The sequence below is a fragment of the Crinia signifera genome, chromosome 1, assembly GCF_055691185.1.
Source record: "Crinia signifera chromosome 1, ASM5569118v1, whole genome shotgun sequence".
NCBI classification, from domain to species: domain Eukaryota; kingdom Metazoa; phylum Chordata; class Amphibia; order Anura; family Myobatrachidae; genus Crinia; species Crinia signifera.
Window position 1 is genome coordinate 326467575 of NC_139217.1, and position 18964 is coordinate 326486538.

Genomic DNA, 18964 nt, shown 5'->3' on the forward strand with positions numbered 1-18964 from the left:
AAACCTTATCAATTCCTAGGTCTAGATTGTTAGCTCCGACCAACAAACACAGTCAAGGTGTGAAAATGTCGTGGATTAATCATTTTAATCGACACAGTAAAATGATCAATCAAACATGTAAAAAATTATGGCCAATAGTAAGAACTGACCCTGCATTAAACCTCCATGACACTAAGGTTATGCCCTGTTATACCAGGGGGCGTAATTTACGGGACATTGTCATGCGCACTGATGTGACAGGTTTAAATAAAGTGATTCCAGGGTCGTCAACATTTTTGTCCTTTAAAACCAGGTTGTTTTAAATGTTTGAAATGCTTAACCTGCAGGGCATTGGTAACACGTAACAGCTTTAGACATCCACATAGTGGCAAAGAGATAAAAATAAAATTCTGTGTGACGTGTACTACACGTTACATTGTCTATCTCATTACCTGTCCATGCGGATTAAGCTATGCAGGAAAAACTGATCGAACACTTAGGGGGTTATTCTAGTCCATTCTTTCAGACAAAATCCTTCTTAGATGGACAAAACCATGTGCACTGCGGGTGGGGCAGATGTAACTTGTGCAGAGAGAATTAGATTTGGGTGGGGTTTTTCTTCAAAGTGAGATCTATATTGAAGTGTAAAATCATGCAGTCAGTATTTTCCCTGCACAGAAACAAAATAACTAACCCAAATCTAATTCTCTCTGCACATGTTACATCTGCCCCCCTGCAGTGCACATGGTTTTGTCCATCTAAGAAGGATTTTGTCAGAAAGAATGAACTAGAATAAACCCCTTAGAGAGAGGATGGCGATGCATCGGAATGCAATTAAAAATACCATCACCTCCGGTGTGGGAGATCAACCTGTGTCGAGACACTTTCTGGAGGCGGGCCACGGGGTGGGTACTCTTCGGTACATGATCATTGATCATGTTCCGCCGTCTATGAGAGGAGGTAATCGTTCTGAGAAATTATTAAAAAGAGAAGCCAGGTGAGAGTTTTCGTGTTTCTATTGTACTTGCCTGATGAAGATGTAAATAAACATCGAAACGTTGCAGTCTATATCTGTCTACAGTTTTACTTTACCGAGTGCCGCTCCGTCTCGTGGAAATTATATATATATATATATATATCTCATTACTACTACTATTTTTATATGTGTGTTTTTAGGAATATATGTGTATTTATATTTGCTTAGTACATATATGTACCTTTTAATGAGTAGCAATGTAAAGGGACACACGTCCCTTTACATTCTCTCACTATTGTTATCACTGAGTATACCCATCATCTCTTACACACCATTAGACAGAGCACAGTACCACCTATTAGAATTACAAAGGTTGACATGACTGAAGGTCGACATGGGTTAGGTCAACACAAGCATTAGGTCGACAATCAAAAGGTCGACATGGGGTTTTTACCCTTTTTTCAAGCCAACGTGTTGACAGGTGGTATTTCATGCCCTACCATCCACTACGGCATGGTGGGAGAATAAAATAGTGTGCCCGAAGCATGGCGAGCCACGTGAGGGGACGCAGTACACTTTTTTCGGGACATAAAAGTGAAAAACCCCATGTCGATTTAATGCTTGTGTCAAGCTCATGACCCTGTCAACCTTACCCATGTCCACCTTCAGAGGTCGACCTAATGCTTGTAAACCTAATGTCTGTCTATCCAATGATCCATACCCCTCATACAGTAATAGAAGTATCAATGTAACTGTCAATAATCGTTGACTTAATTATAAATGTTTTACGTTTGGTCAAAATCCCATGATAAAAGCTTCCCACAAACATAGGTAAAGCCATCGCACAGCGAAGGAGGTTACACAAGCCCTATCTCAACCTCTGAATAGTAAATACAGTGGTTTGTTGCTTCAAATGCCTGGGAAAGTGTATGGGTTTCAAACCCCCGGAAAGCCTGACACTTAGTAAACTGAGGAATGGCATCAGACGTGTCATTTTACCAGCAGGAGACTGATAGCTGCAATGACTGTCATGCACGTTGTGTAGGCGACAGATGCTGTTCCCACTATAATCATTGGCGAATGCAGGAAAGCCTTATAGCAGTGATTCCTAACCTTGGTCACGGCACACTCACAGTCTGGGGGTGTAAGTGATATCCAGGCTTTGGGAAGGCTGGTTAGATAAACATAAGTGCAGTTCTAACTGTGTGACCTGTGCTAGAGTATGGCTATGCTTAAAACCGGTACTGTAAGGGGTATATTTACTAGAGTGTGAGTTTTGGAATCTGATTGGTTATTATGGGCAACGTTTCAACTTCTATAAACCTTGTATGCGTGGGCAAATTTTTAATTATGTATTATGTATTAATATTTAGTAATACAGCTTTCATATTGTACACCCTAGTCTGACCCTGTTCAGATTTCTATCTTATACCCCATTCACACCACAAATGCAGAGACAAACCCGGAAATTATATTCCCGGGACAAGCAAGGACATTCCCGGGTTTGGACCCATTCACACATGCTTTTGAAGCAGGGACTACCCGGGTCGGCACCTTTCACACTGAACCCGGGTTGCCCCTGCATTTCTATCAGAATGTCATTACAAATGCACTTTTTTTTCATCATCCCCTTCAGCTTCTCACCAATTGCTGCTGGCTGCGGACGAAGCAATGTTGTGGTATATCTGGGCATCCTTGACAGTGCCTGTAATCTGGCACTGGATGTCCTCTTCCCCTCTAATGCTTAATAGCTCCCTCACCTCATCATTTGTCCAAGACATTGCAGGCTGTCAGGGGTTAAAATGCACTTCTGGGGTCTGTGGTGCCCAGGGGAGCCGAGAGAGGGGGGAGCGGGTACTAATTACCCGGGCCCACACTTGCTGAAGGGGCCCCGCAGGGGCCCTGGTCTGACCCCTCCCTTCCCCCTCCATCCCTCCCGGGTAGCAACAGTGGCACACACTTCTACAGCATGTGCTGTGCTGACAGCAGGCTCAGCATGAGTGTCTCACTGACAGCGTGAGAGGTCATGCTGAGCCTGCACTCAGCACAGCACATGCTGTAGGTGTGTGCTGCTTCTGAGATTACAGTTTTTAGAGTTTTCTTTCACCCTCCTCTAAACATTTTGGGGGAGTGGCCTAAGTGTGGGAGGTTCCCACAACACACACTTAGGCCACGCCCCCAAAATTTTACCAGGGCCCGGCATTCCTCTCGGCTGCCCTGGTGGTGCCACAGGACATGCACAATGTCTCCCTGCACGCTGTATGCTGACTCTGGGCGTGTCTGTGAGCATCCACCACAACAGGAAGTTGCCCTGCTAGCAAATCAGCATTAGTTGACATCAGCAGAGGCAACATGGACGGGAAGCAGGGACATGTTCCTGCACCTTTCACACCGGCCAGTAACCCTGGAAGGACCCGGGAGCAACCCTGCTACCTAGCAGGGTTGAATTACCGGCAAATTAACCTGGGAATTTGTCCCTGGAACCTTTCACACCAGGGCTAGTCCCGGGTTGTTCCCGGACCCAACCCGGGAATTTAGGCTGGTGTGAAAGGTGTATTACTGAACCCGGGTCACCTGTTATTAACCCTTCTTTAGAATGTAGAATGACAGGCTGTTCGACCCAGTTTATTTTACTTTGTAGTTTTCACACTGCACCTCTACCCTGCAACAACATAGGTTATTTGTGCGATGTGAGGTGTCCTGTACATTTACACATCATTCAAGATGGCATATTTGGGCTGACAGTAACAACACAAGTATCCATGTGCTGCCCCTAGGCTTAGCTACATGCCTTGTGTCTAATTTGAAATGAATCACTGCTTTTTTGAATATATCTCTTGCAGGGGTGGACCAGTGGCCTTCCAGCTGTTGTAGAACTACACATCCCAGCATGCCCTACAATAGTGATAGATAGAATAGCCAAATAGCAAAACTATGGCAGGGCATACTGGGATGTGTGGTTCTAGCTAGTGGGCTGCTTATTGCCAGAGCCGACCTTAGGCATAGGCATACTAGGCAATTGCCTAGGGCATTTGGAATGCCTAAGGGCATCAGCAGCTTCTTCTGATTAAAATGATATGCACCATGCCTATATTCTGTGTGTGAATGAGGCTGTATCTGCATATGAAAGTGTATTCATGGAAATCACTGTAACATAGCAGTCTGTATGCAGGTACAGCCACAGTCGCTCATAGAATATAAGTATGCTGCATATCATTTCAATCATCGGAAGCTCCTTGTGTGTCCTGGTCACATAACAATGCAAATAAGATAAATTTTCAGCAAAAAATGCACCCAACGCTAGCAGAACTGGCCAGGAGCTGCATGGCCTATTGAGGCAAGATGTATGAGGAAACATCTGTATCCAAGCAGAGGCAGAGGTCACAGTGTTAGCGGCTGTGCGAGTGCTGTCTGTGGGTGTGTTGGTTGTGCAATAGTGTTCGGCATATGTGTAAGGGGCATTATGTTCTGTCATGTATGAATGCATTAATAATGTGTGACATGTGTAACAGGCATTATGTGTGTCATGTGTATAAGGGCATTAATATGTGCAACATATGTGTAATGGGCATTATGTGTGTCGTGTATAAGGGCATTAATAATGTGCAATATATGTGTAAGGGGCATTATGTGTGTCATTATGTGTATGAAGGGCATTAATAAAGGTTGGCATAATGTGTAAGTGGCATTATGGTTATAAGGACATTAATAATCTGTGTCATATATAAGGGGCATTACTGTGTGGTATTATCAGGGGTGCTGAGCAAAGTACAAATTACCCAGGCCAAAGTCTGATGGAAAGGCCTTGTGGGGGCCCCGGGCCCCCTCCCCTTAAGTGACAGCAGTAGCTGCAGCTCTTCTCCTCTGCCCAGCACACACTGCTTTGCGCTGGGTTGCAGTGTGACCATGGAGGTGCTTAAAATACAATATTTTCTCAGGATTATTTTCTACGGGTATAATGTGAATAATGTGAGGAGTAATGTATATAAGGTAAAGTGGTACTACTGTGTAATGTAACGTGAATGAGGGACACCATCGAATGATATAATGTGAATAAAGTGGCACTACTGTGTGGCATAATTTGAATTGGGGGTACTATTGGGTGGCCATTCCCCTTCCCAGCAAGAACACACCCCTGTTTGGGCTGCGCACCGAATGTGTGCACTGTTTCTATTTAAAATATTGTGGGTAGGAGCACCAACTTGATGACTGCTATGATGAGGGTTGATGGTGCTGGGAAAAAGGAACAGGATCAGAGGCGGAACTAGTGGCGGTGCTAGGGGGCACCAGCCAAAATCTTGCCTAGGGCGTCATTTAGGCTAGGGCCGGCTCTGCTTATTGCTCACCCCAGTGTGCCTTGATGACCGCAGGTGAGAATATCTGCATTATAGTGTCCACCTGGACCTGTTTACACCCAGTAGCGCACGCAGGGGGGATTTCCGAGTACCCAGAAACCCCCCCCCCCAGAAGTCTAAGGGCCCTAGGCTGAAAGCTGAGGGTCCCCTCTTTCCATGGGTACAAGAATTTTAAAAATCGGCCCTTGGGAACCGGAGATATCTGACTTCAAAGCAGTGGTCCCCATCCAAGCCTGTTAATTGCTCTTCCCAGTCAGATCTTTCAGGTTCTGTCTGACTTAGAGTTTTTCTGAGGGTATATTCCAAAAGCTGGGACTCTCCCCCTTTGATGGACACTAGTAGCTTGTCTCTACTGTTCCCAGAACCAGAGATATCAGCCTTCCAGCAGCTGGTTACTGCTCCAGCTCCACACACCTGGTATGTAGTTTTATATTCTCGTTGGCAGATTACTCTGCCTCCTGAACTCTGATCCCCTAGTCCCCAGTACCATTTGGTAGGTGAGATTCTCTAGTTTTCAATTCCATTAAATCGAAGAAATCTATTTCCGAGAACTGGAGATATCTGCAGTCGAGCAAGCTGTCCTCCCACCAGAAATTATGAATAATAAGCCCACTCCACTATACACCCTCCTCTGCATATTAAACACCCTCTACCACCCTGGAAGTTATGTATCAGGGCCCCTTCATTCAGCCCAATGCCCCCTTCTCCCACCCCATCTCCCACCATATGTGCAGTAAAGGGGTAATTAGTGGAAATTACTGATCCAGGCCCTACATGGTGAGCAGTTGATACCCCCTACCACCCGCGGGACATCAAAGCTTCCCCCACCCCTACCGCTGGAGGATCGGTAGGGGCCCCAATACATTGCTATGCCCAGGGGCCTACACTGCTGTTGATGCCCCTGTATGTATATTAGGGCGGAGTGAAAAAACTGAAATTGAGAAATTCAAAATCGGCTAGTGTGGGAAAGTTGTGACTTGACCTGAATAAGAAACGTGCAAAAGCATTTTGATCTGAGTCAACATCTTCTGTTCTGGCAAGAGGCCTAAAGTTTCACTTTTTAGGTGAAAATAATGAAACCTATGAAGATGCTCCAATCTAGTTATAATTATGTAAGGATGTCTTAGAGTGATTCATTAATATACTTTAGCATAGTAAAAAACAGTACGAGCTTCTCCTAGTGCAAAGTGACTGACTGGCGGGAGAAAAAATCCCTAATAATTGACCCATTTTCATGGTCACAATTGTGAATATTGTGTGTTTTCTCCTGAACGTGTTTATAATTGACACTGTGTGAAATATAACACTGCATAATAGCCCTTAATCAGACCTGATCGCAGTACAAATTTGTTCTCAAAATGGGCAAAACAAATGCTGCATTGCAGGTGGGGCAGATGTAACGTGCTGAGAGAGTTAAATTTGGGTGGGGTGTGTTGAAACTGATATCTAAATTGCAGCGTAAAAATAATGCAGCCGGTATTTACCCTGCACAGAAACAAAATAACTCAACACAAATCTAAAGGTGGCCATACATCTACAGATCGATTGTCAGATCTGGCTGGTTGGAACAAATACCTGGTAATATCTGAATGACAGTTTTTGGCAGTTTTCCAACATTTCAAAGCAAAGTGCTCTCATCCATTACCAGTATTTTGTTCCAAACAGACAGATCGGACAATAAATCTGTAGATGTTTGGCCACATTAACTCCCTCTGCACATGTTACATCTGCCCCACCTGCAGCTGCATTACAGCATATAATTATGCCAAAGATAAGCCAATATATTAACAGTTAAATACATTAAAGTGCATTATGCTGTAATAAGTATGCTGATCAATCCTGCCTAGCAGGGCCGTCTTTTTGTATGGGCTTAATGGGCACTTGCCCAGGGGCCCCAGGCGTATAAGGGCTCTATGTTGATAGCTGAGGATCCCCTTTTTCCAGGGATACCAGAATTTTTTTATACTAGGCTAAGAAATCTATTTACAGATAATGGCGATATCTGCAGTCAAACAAGCTGCCCTTCCACTGGAAAATGACGAATATTAAGCCCACTCCATTATCCAACCGTCCCCTGTGTATAAAACACCCCCTACCTCCCTGGAAGTCATTTACAAGGGACCCTTCATACAGCTCAGTGCCCCCTTCCACACGTTAGTGTTCACCCTCCCACCACCTGTGCAGTAAATGAGTAATTAGCAGAAGTTACTGCTCCAGGTCCTACATGTTGAATGGAAGATAGAGCACCCCCTGCCACCCGTGGGACATCAAAGCTGCTGCTGATAGCACCCCCCACCCCTAGAAGGGTAGAATGGGTAAGGGCCCCAGTGCATTGCTTTGCCCAGGTGCCCACACTGCTGTTAAGACGGCCCTGCTGCCTAGAAATGAACACAGTGATTGGCATATATGTACTGCTGGACACTACTCATAGAATGATTAACCTGTTATTTTTTGAATCAATGTTCTTGTTTTTTTTCCCCCTAAACATTAGATGTATTTGTTTATTTATTTATTTACAGTGTCTTATATAGCTCAGCAGATTCCTTTACGCTTTACAATAGTAGACAGTGATAAAACAAACTGGGTAATGACAGACAGACTTGGGGGTTAGAGGGCCCTGCTGCAAGCTTACAATTTATTACATCATAATACACTTCAACGTATTTAACAGTTAATATATTGGCTTATCTTTGGCATAATTATATGCTGTAATGCAGCCCATTCATGTTCCCAGCATAGGGGATGCAACACTGTTTTTCTGTCAATAAACAGAAGTGATATGTAAAATGATACATTAGACAGTTCACACTGTTACTTGTAATTGTAACAGTTACTGTTTTTCATTAACAAACTGCAACAGTTATTTCTTATTTATATACACAGGATTGTCTATCTTTGTATATGCACTGCAAAGAGAGCAGCATAAATCCAATTTCATGTATTTCAGTGACACTGTGTGAAATATAACACTCCATAGTGGCCCTTAATCAGACCTGATTGCAGTACAAATTTGTTCTCAAAATGGGCAAAAAAATGCTGGACTGCAGGTGGGGCAGATGTAACATGTGCAGAGAGATTTAAAGTGGCCATACATCTACAGATTTATTGTCCGATCTGTCTGGTTGGAACAAAATCCTGGTAAAAGATGAGAGCAAATGACAGTTGACCATTTGCTTTGAAATGCTGAAAAACTGTCATTCAGATATTACCAGCTGTTTGTTCCAACCGGCCCAATTTGACAATCGATCTGTAGATGTATGGCCACCTTTAGATTTGTGTGAGGTTTTTTGTTTCTGTGCAAGGTAAATACCGGCTGCATTATTTTTACACTGTAATTTAGATTTCAGTTTCAACACACCCCACCCAAATTTAACTCTCTCAGCACGTAAAACATCTGCCCCACCTGCAATGCAGCATTTGTTTTGCCCATTTTGAGAACAAATTTGTACTGCGATCAGGTCTGATTAAGGGCCATTATGCAGTGTTATATTTCACACAGTGTCACTGAAATTCCATTTAGAGTATTTTTGCTTCTTCTATTAGAAACACGTTCAGGAGAAAACACACAATATTCACAATTGTGACCATGAAAATGGGTCAATTATTAGGGATTTTTTCTCCCACCAAAGTCAGTCACTTTGCACTAGGACAATCTCGTACTGTTTTTTACTATGCTAAAGGATATTAATGAACCACTCTAAGACATCCTGACATAATTTTAACTAGATCGGAGCATCTTCATAGTTTTCGTCATTTTCACCCAAAAAATTGAAACTTCAGGCCTCTTGCCAGAACAGAAGATGTTGACTCAGATCAAAATGCTTTTGTACGTTTCTTATTCAAGTCAAGTCACAACTTTTCCACACTAGCCGATTTTGAATTTCTCAATTTCAGTTTTTTCACTCCGCCCTAATGTGTATATATATATATATTTGTTTTTATTATTTATATACATTTGGTCTATCTATAATACTTTAACTGACCCGGCATATACTGGGTCACCTAAGTGTCCATCTCCGTACTTTGCTCCGCCCCTCTGGAAACCCCCTTCTGAAAATCCTGCGTTTGACACTGACACTCAAGTTTCCAGTTGTATAAAAATGTTCCCTGTTGCAAACCGGCCACATAGTTGTTGTATATTCAATGCATCGTTATGAACTCTCTACATCGATTTTAGCAGAAATATAAGGAACAGGAAAAAATAGCAGCTCCTGACAGTGGAAGAGGCAATGGCGGTGTTTGCTGCCTAGGTGCAGGGATAGAGCAGAGTGCTGAGGTTGCTACTAGTGCAGAGACCCAGCACATGAACACCTGCACCCGCGGCGGCCGCACAGCTGGGGACTTGGCGCTACCCACACAGCGGAGCAGCGGTTGATGGAGAATCACGTGACACGCAGAGAGGGAATCCCAGTGACATCACTGTCTCATTTGCATATAGATCGTCACCAGAGGGAGGGACTCCCCAGCCCACGGTGTGTGTCTAGTGGGGGATATTTAAGGGGGCTGGGAGGGACAGAGCAGATGGAGCGGAGCATCTGTCACAGAGAGGACCCGTGCAGAGGAGGGATAACAGGTGTCAGCGCCAGGGGATAACGCGGGAGGGCACAGGTAGGTGGCTCAGGCAGGCGTCGTTAGGAGCACTGTGCCAGCTGGCGGGGCATTGGGTGGCACGCTGTTACATAGTAAATGCGCCAGGCACACGTATTCATCTGGGTTGCTTAGTTGAAGTGCTGCTAATTTGGCTCTTAAAATAAGTAGAACAGAAAAAAAAAACGATATTAACAGCGTGCCACGCTCAGCTCTGCAACTCCAGCAAACAATGGGTTAATTTATGTCCCAGTCTCTACACAGCAGGCGATGTGACCAGTCAGTAACCTGTCTGCCAGGGAAGTTGGTAGATGAGTCACAGCTGGAGGCGCAATAGCCTGCAGACAGACTGCTGACTCGGGGTCTGCTCTATGCTCTGCAGGCTACGCCAGCCATGATTGCACGGTCTGTATGGGGCGATAGCGGTGCAGTCTGCACATAGACGGTACGGTACCCAATGCTGTGCGGACTGTGCTGGTCATTTCCCCACAGCCTGGCTAATAATAAATAATCACATACATCAGTCATCTGAAAGTTAATGCCTGGTCTGCCGCCTTCTCCATCACCTTAGTGCTACCTGGCATATAGTGATTCCCCCACCACATGGAACCCGTGCCCGGGCAAGCTGGCTGGTAATGTGAGTGCTCACATCTACTACATGTCAAATACATGGTGCAGAGGAGACAGGAGAGGAATGGGGGGCATCCATCTCCTGTCTCCTCTGGCAGCGCTACAGGGAGAGAGGGGGGCGATGTCACATGCACAGGGCACGTTCCCTTGGCATGTGCCCAAATATATTATAAAGGGGCCCTCATCATGGTGAGAACCTGTGGGCCGGGGCATCCGTAAAAATTGAATCCCTTATAGAATATATATAACAACACAGAGCAACGAAATTCTTATTGTAAAAGTTTACATTACTCTGGAAAGTTTCTGGACATTTTATTATATACACCTGCTAAATAATACAGCACTATTAATTTCTATAGGATTATTTTTCTCATTTGTGTGTATAGACATGATGCTGCATTACCTTAGTGGTATTGTTCTACAGAAAACCTCACAACAGCAACCAAAAATCATTCATAATGAATATCCTATGCCCAAATAATGGGATTTTCTGGGGATAGATTATTTTTGTATTGCCTGGTCCCCATTACCTGTACTACTGGGAGCAGTATATAAACAGATCTTACATTTATGTGCATTAAAAGCAAAAGTTTTATATAACCAAAAACCATGGCAATTTATTGGAGGCAACCACACATGTAGATACCCCACTATTGGTAGGATTTGCCAGGGGTAATCTCTATTTGTCCTGGTTACTGATTGGAGATCATCCTGGATTAGATAAAAGTGTGATTATATAACTGCTGCTAACAAATTAAACAGGGAGAAGTGTGAATATGTACAGCACATAGGATACTGAATGCAATTTTGAAACTAAATAATGTATATTATTTAAATTATTCTGTTAAAGGAACACTATAATCAAATATAATTGGTGATAATAATAATAACAACAATAATATTAATAATAATAATAATAATCATCATCATCAGCCTTATTCATTTGCATTTTGTTACCTTAAATTGAAGCTAATAAAACTCCTACACTCACAGCATAACCGAATTCTGACCAGGTAGCTTGCTGGCTGCTTCTGTCAGAATTATTATTATTTTTTTTAAATTTGTAACATCTTTATTTAAAGCATCAGGTAAAAAGTACATGAGCAATGCATATAGGAGAAAGAGTAATGATATAAGTATTGTACTATTATATCATTGGCATATTTTAGGGCAGAAGTTCAGATCTAATAATAATAATAATGCCATAACAGTCCAATTATATAACAATGTGTGTGTGCGTGTGTGTGTGTTAAAGTCACTTGTGCAATATAAACAACAAGGTATGACAACATTACTTCAAATACAGAAAAAAAAAGGTTAGGCAGATGTGTGTGTGTGTGACCCCAATAGATCAAGAGGGCCAGCGATATTAGGAGAATGATTTCGGATCATCCTGGAGAAGCTGGATATGAAGAGACTATCCTATACAAGAAAAGGCTATTTCTACTCATCACCTCTGTGTGGGGTAATTTAAGTTCGCCAGCGGACAATGTATGGCATCTGACGGATCAATTCATGCCGTGCGATGCGAGTCCCGGACTCGCATCGCATGGCATATCGCCCCCATGTGTACACACCATAACTCTGATCGGGCATGCACAGCCGCCAGTGCTGATATTATTATTATTATTATTATTATTATTATTATTATTATTATTATTATTATTATTATTATGTTATGTTGTGTTTCATCCTGGGCTGGTAACTAGTGTATCAAGAAAGTTTTCTCATGTGTCAAACAGCTGTTGTATGCATTTATCCTTTGGGAGAGAAGCCTCCACCGATTTCTATTTGAAATGTGGAATGGGTAAGTGTTCTAAATAAAGGGATGATAGTTAGGGATGTGTGTAGCACAGTGGTTCCCAAACTTTGTGCCGTGGCACCCTGGGGTGCCTTGGGGGACTTGCAGGGGTGCCTAGGGGTTGATGGTCCGGGAGCCACAGAGGGAATCAGCTGTAAACCCATTTTTAGCCCCTTATGATCGCTGCTCGCAGGAGCTTGATCATAAGGGAGCTAAAAACGGGAGCGCACACCGGGCGATTTATCGCTGGTTCACACTCCAATCGCTGGCACTATGGTCGCGCAGCGACCATATTGCCAGCGATTATAGCCCGTGTGTACACACCTTTAGAGTGCCGCGAAAAAATCTCTAATGCTTCGGGGTGCCATGATTCAAAAAAATTGGGAACCCCTGGTGTAGCCACATGTAGCATTCTATTGCTACTGTTAGAAACCTAAATGACAGTTATTCAGTGAGTACAGAAGATTTCACAAAGCTCCGATTATTATATTCTTTCCATATGAGATATTAAACAAGGGTGTGGTATGAAAAGGAAATATTCAGAATGTCGATAGCCACATATGTCAACTTGGTCAAAATGCTGACATGTTTATTTTGTTGAAATCGTACATGTTAACACCAGTGCTATTCTTCCAATCCCAGGGGTAGGTGGCACCAAATCCTTGACATGATATTATGCATCCATAGCGCCAGGGTTATGGCTGAAACAGGCAGCAATAAAGCCCTGTTACTGCACTGTGAATCTTATTAGTTATAAAAGGTTGTACAACTGTTATAGTTAGCTAAACTTTTCTTTCCATTTTTAAAATGTTACTTAGAAAATGATTAAGGCTGGTGGGTATTAATTGCTTAATTATTGATTATTTGTCTGCCCCACAGATACTAACATGACACTAAACAAGATAGAGAAGTTGGGGGGTCTGAGGCAACATCGGGGAAGTCTTCCTCTTCCTTCTGATTCCCGTCGGCGTGGTAGTATGCCCTTGCCTTACAAGCACCAGTTAAGACGCGCCCAAGCAGTTGATGAGCTTGACTGGCCCAGTATTCATTCTGGGTCATCTGACTCTGTGAGGTCCACTGACAGTAACCTGGACCCTGGGCTCTTTAAAGTGATGTTGCTCGGTGACAGTGGAGTGGGAAAGACAACACTTGCTGGGATATTTGGAGGTTCACAAGACACTTTTCCTCATGAAGCTGAGCATCCAGGTAATTTCCAAGAGTTATCAGTTTGGGAGAGGGGGCGAGAGGGCAGAAATGTGTGCTAGAACTGATTGTGACCACACTATCCTTTCGCCTACAGAGGATACATATGAAAGAAATCTGACAGTAGATGGAGAAAAAACAACATTAATGGTTTATGATATTTGGGAACAGGTGAGTAGTAAATACCACATTTCCCTTCTAACTTGGTAAACGTGACTCACACGTAAGCCTATACCAACCATTAGTGTTACACAAGGTCCACCAAGAGATATTGTCCATGAACTGTGATTCTTGTAAGCTTACCGAGGTGCTCAATGACTTTTGTCCCTCTCAGTCAGGGCAACATAGCTGGATGCAAGATAGCTGTCTACAGATGGGGGATGCCTTCCTACTAATCTTCTCTGTGACAGATCGGAACACTTTCCAGCGCCTACCAGGTCTACTTCTAAAGCTACGCACTGCTCGGCCGCACCGCCACGTTCCTGTGATTTTGGTTGGCAATAAGGGAGACCTAGCGCGTTCCAGAGAGGTCACCATGGAAGGTGAGTTCCCATAGTGATACATTGGGCAAATTCATTTCAAGGACTGCTGTAGTAGTACTCTCGCTTGAATGGAAAATGCATATGTTCAGTCCTAGTCTATATAAACATAGCCTTCTACATACCTACATTAGTGTTTTTCATTTAATGGTATTAAAAACCTCCGGGCTCCTCTATTTTTCTATTCCAATATAGAGTCAAAAGAACTATACTTAAACTATTATTTTGACTCTATATTGGAATAGAAAAATATGCAACATAATACAACATGAAACAAGTACCTAATTTATCAATTGTTATGTACGAACACACTGGTGTAGCCGACAAGGGATAAACTAAACTTGCTGGGGTGATTCTGGTTGGCTTGCAGTACCAAACTCCTTCAATGGACAAAACCATATGCACTGCAGGTGGGGCTGATGTAACATGTGCAGAGAGAGGTACATTTGCTTGAGTTATTTTGTTTCTGTGCAGGGTAAATCCTGGCTGCTTTATTCTAACACTGCAATTAAGATTTCCTGGACACGCCCCACCCAAATCTAACTCTCTCTGCCCATGTTACATCTACCCCACCACCTTTTTGTGAATAAAAGAAGGAGTATGCTTTTGCAAACCAACCAGAATCACCCTCCGCTGCATATGCCTACAGGCAGCCTTACTGTTTATTGCAGGTCACCTGTTCTATGAGTCTTGCTGTCAAATCAAATATATCTTTATTATCATCTAATGACCACATGCAGTGAACACTTAATGACATTCAGGTATGAACAGTACAGTGTAGGAGAACAATATATTTACCATTACAAGAAGACCTATGAATCTTATAGGGAATCTTTTACCCTTTTCCTTTCCAGATCCCGCTTCCAGAATAAGTGAAGCTGGTGCCTGAGCAATGTTTATGTTCAGACTTTATTATTTATGTTCTAAAGGGCAAGGCAAGGCGCTTGTAATCGCTGTGGTCACACTTATAAAGTAAATGAGAGACTGCTATTCATGCTTATCAACATGTTAGCAATAAATCTGTGCCACAGTTGCTTTCAGCTAATGAATAGCATTTCTTTGAGTAATTAAATGCAACAAAACATATGCGTGAAGTGGGAAGCTGTAGATCTGCCCAGAGGCCGCGGTAGCTTTGTTCTGCCACAGAATATAAACAGAATTTAAATATATTTACCAAGAAAAATAATTATAGAACTGTAAATAGTGGAGCACATTAAGGTTCTGGTATCCTACCATTCGGGGTGGTATTTACAGGAGTTTAGAACCAACATTAGACAATAAACAATGGCATTGTAAAACCATCTCTAGAATTACAGAGACTTCTATGCCTGGGGGAAATTCTGCACACACCCAACCATGCCGCATGCATTTGTTTACCGAGAGAGAATTATAGATGACCTCAGTAGTGCTCACAACTGGGCAGTAGTTTGGACAGTTTAGGATTTATTTCAAGCAGACGGAGGCATTTTTTTAAGGCTCACTTCACTGGCATGCTACTGTTTATACACCTGCACTGTGGGGGTTATTCTGGTTCACTCATTCTGGCAAATTCCTTCACAAATAGACAAAACCATGTGGACTGCAGGTGGGGTAGATGTTACTTGTGCAGCGAGAGTTAGATTTGGGTGGGGGTTTACTTTAAAGTGAGATCTAAATTGCAGTGTAAAAATAAAGCAGCCAGTATTTACCCTGCACAGGAACAAAATAACTCACCCATATCTAACTCTCTCTGCACATGTTACATCTGCCCCCCTGCAGTGCACATGGTTTTGTCCAGTTAAGAAGGAATTGGCCAGAAGGAGTGAACCAGACTAACCCCACATGTCTGCCTGCTGGTGCATAGCTCATGCAGTTTGCTAATGCAACTGAAATACTTGTTTTACTATTATTTTTGTCTGGAAGATATGAGCATAAACAAGTAACTTAATCGTTTTTGAGAAGTACGGCTTAAATCTTTCATTGTGGTTACATGAAATATCTAGTACATTTGTGTTGCTAAGATGCTATTTCATGCTTTTTCTTGTATTTCAGAGGGACGCTCCTTGGCAGGCATGTTAAGCTGTAAGTACACAGAGACATCTGCTGCCCTTCACCATAATACTCAGGAGCTTCTTGAGGGTGTTGTCAGACAGATTCGTTTACGAAGAGATGAAGGAGAGCGCAGTCCTCAGCCGGCCACACTCATGCCACCAGGACGCAGAGAAAGTATGACTAAAAGAGCTAGACGTCTCTTGCAAGGGATAATTGGAAAACATCGTGGTTTTTTCAAGCAAAGGTCAAAATCTTGTCATGACCTCTCTGTGCTGTGATCAATGAACTAAACTTTCAATGTCATGATGGCGTTAGACTGGCTCCATGACCACGTGGGGGCCACATAAGTGAGGGAACCCTGGATACCATCTTATATAGGGTTATACAAGCAGAATGTGCTAAAAAGGCTAACCAAATCACCAGGCAAGCTGAGACTTAGCAAAGGTATATCATGGTAGCAATAGAGCGCACTGCTTGAAGTGGCAACTATGAATCACCTCTCATTATATTGTCAAAGGTGATGCAAGAAATTGCCTAAGCGATAATGTTAATGAAGTATTTTTAAGCTTTCATGTTGTGTCATGGAAGTTCACAAAATACACACTGCAAGAAGCATATAGATCACTAGTAAGCCTGCTTGAAGCAAATGCTTCGAAAGCTAGTCTGCTACCTTGTGATTGCCTCTGTGTTTGTGCATGTGTGTGAGAAAGAAAGAGATGTAGTTTCACAGATGGCAGCGTTTCGGAGACACACAATCAGACACCACACAGGCACACCACACAGGCACACCACACAGGCACACCACACAGGCACACACACCAACTACCCACACTAGCAAATCTGAAAACCATAGCATGGATGAAAATGAACTACAATGATGAGTATACCATTTAAGAATTAAAAATGGGCATCAGTGACCCCTGTATTTGATGCATGTCTTGTCCAGTCAGCAATGAATGTTCTATATTGGAAGGAGTATGGAGAGGACCTTACAACATGATACAGAGTTATAACACAGCAATGTATTACATTTTAGAGCAGCCCAGTTTTATTTAATTTGTCTGAAATTTTTTTAATCCATATTTTGTCTCAGTACCCTGTTCCCAACAGTGTTTAAATGCAAGGAAGTACTATATCTAAATTACACTTTATGAGATGGTTTTTTTACCTTATATTTCTCCATGAGCAGAAAGTGGGACATTTCCAGTACCCCCTCTTGTTGACATTAGATATAGAAACGGCCCTGTGTCTTTTAGCTACACTCTGATTGCACTGGGATTTCATAATCCATGGGCTCCGAGTCTGCGACCACAAACCTTTTGAACAATCAACAGCTCATAATTCTCTATCTAGTTCATTATTTTATCATTGCACCAGATGCAGCACATTAAATTGTAGGGCATGTCGGTTATAGAGGGCACACACTGTGAGATATGCACTCATTTTCTATTCGATTTTGCTTATAGAAACAATATTGAATAGAAATCAAATGCTCTTAGCAGCATTCGATGCAGATTCGATCCCAATGCGCATTCACGTATAGTGGAAATCGATAGTAGAAATCCAATGGTATATCGAATCGAATGCCAGATCGAATCAAACGGCATATTGAATCGAATGCCAGATCTAACCATGTGTACGCACCTTTACAGATAACGTACATTAGTTTCTCTATGGGATCAGGGCTGGCTCTACCATTAGGGATCTTTAGGCAGCAGTCTATGGTGCTGGGATCTGGTGAAGTGAGGGGGGCTTCGCATCACTGAGTCTGCCTATTACAAAATTAGGGATGTCTATGAGGAAAATGTTGTCCTTAATGCAGATGGCTTCTGTGGGACTTTTGAAATGCCACCTCCACACTTTCACTGGAGGGGCTGGCAAGTGTGAGGGGGTGAAGGGTCACTAGGGTACTGAGAATCCTTTACACTGGCTCTACATGGGACAAGCAGGAGGGTGCAAGGGGGCATCATTTCAGTATCTCATTTAGGAGGACAATACAGATACAAGATTATAATCCGAAGGAAAGCTGCCAGTCAGGTGTCATTCATTGTCACTTTCCTCCTGTACTGAAGCTATTCAGCAAACTATGTACATTTAGCAAGTTCAATGTCAACAAGATATTATGGACTAGAGGCTATTCTGTCTTTGGCTGTAAACCATATATGGACTGTTGTGTGATTTGGGTGGGGTTGTGTTTTAGCATGCCCTCCAAGTGAACAATGTGTAATGCTAAAGCCGTAATAAACACATTTCCCTTCTATTGTCTGTAATACATGCTTGATTCATATAAGTAGCGGTCATAGGCGAATATAGGGGGTGGTCCGGGGATGCACAGGACCACCCATTAGCCAATTTTGTAGCTGAGGGATGGGGCTTTCCAACGAGCCCAGCCTCGTGTCTCTAGCCCCCTGGCAACCGGAGATACTGCCAAGCAAAGCTGGAATGTTTTCCCTATAGGATACCATGGGACTCGCTAATTCCAACCCCCACCCAGTTCAACGGCTGCCAGTTCCCCCTTCGGCATCACTGAAGCTTGAGGTTGATCTCAGTCGAACCCAAATCGCTGGGCCTTCAATCTGATACCAGGCTGGACCCATATGGGTTAATTGGTTCCAGGGATATTGAGGTTAAACTGTTTTTTTTTTTTTTTCATTTCTTAAATTTTATGACTGTTTATGTTCTTTGAGGGGAGATTTCTCTGGAACCAAACAGCCCTGTTTCACGGGACCAAAATCATTCGAAGCCAACTCAAAAGTTCTTCAATATGATACTGGTCTCATTTAAATGGATCAGTTGGTTCCGAAGATATAGCTGGTTGGTTAAAGGGTAGGGAGAGAGGAGTGGTTGTCTCTCCTCCTCACAC

The 18964-nt window shown here is 42.9% G+C and overlaps 1 protein-coding gene across 2 annotated transcripts; it reads left to right on the top strand.

The window, feature by feature from the left end:
* The first annotated feature begins 9668 nt into the window (after positions 1-9668).
* On the top strand, positions 9669-18361 carry REM2 (RRAD and GEM like GTPase 2). 2 transcript variants are annotated; one of them, XM_083188885.1, is made up of 5 exons: positions 9669-9782; positions 13208-13534; positions 13629-13702; positions 13866-14073; positions 16102-18361. In XM_083188885.1, exons 2-5 carry the CDS (start codon positions 13216-13218, stop codon positions 16377-16379), a joined length of 879 nt encoding a protein of 292 aa, XP_083045011.1. In that variant the 5' UTR covers positions 9669-9782; positions 13208-13215; the 3' UTR covers positions 16380-18361. The 2 variants fall into 2 exon arrangements, with proteins under 2 accessions (XP_083045011.1, XP_083045002.1); XM_083188876.1 differs by having other exon boundaries at positions 9781-9918.
* Positions 18362-18964: the final 603 nt, after the last annotated feature.

Bases quoted from the DNA above. Each gene is read 5' to 3' on its own strand.
- REM2 (XM_083188885.1), top strand. From the start codon at position 13,216: ATGACACTAAACAAGATAGAGAAGTTGGGGGGTCTGAGGCAACATCGG. The intron at 13,535-13,628 runs GTAATTTCCAAG...TTTCGCCTACAG, and splicing joins TCATGAAGCTGAGCATCCAG to AGGATACATATGAAAGAAAT. The intron at 14,074-16,101 runs GTGAGTTCCCAT...CTTGTATTTCAG, and splicing joins CAGAGAGGTCACCATGGAAG to AGGGACGCTCCTTGGCAGGC.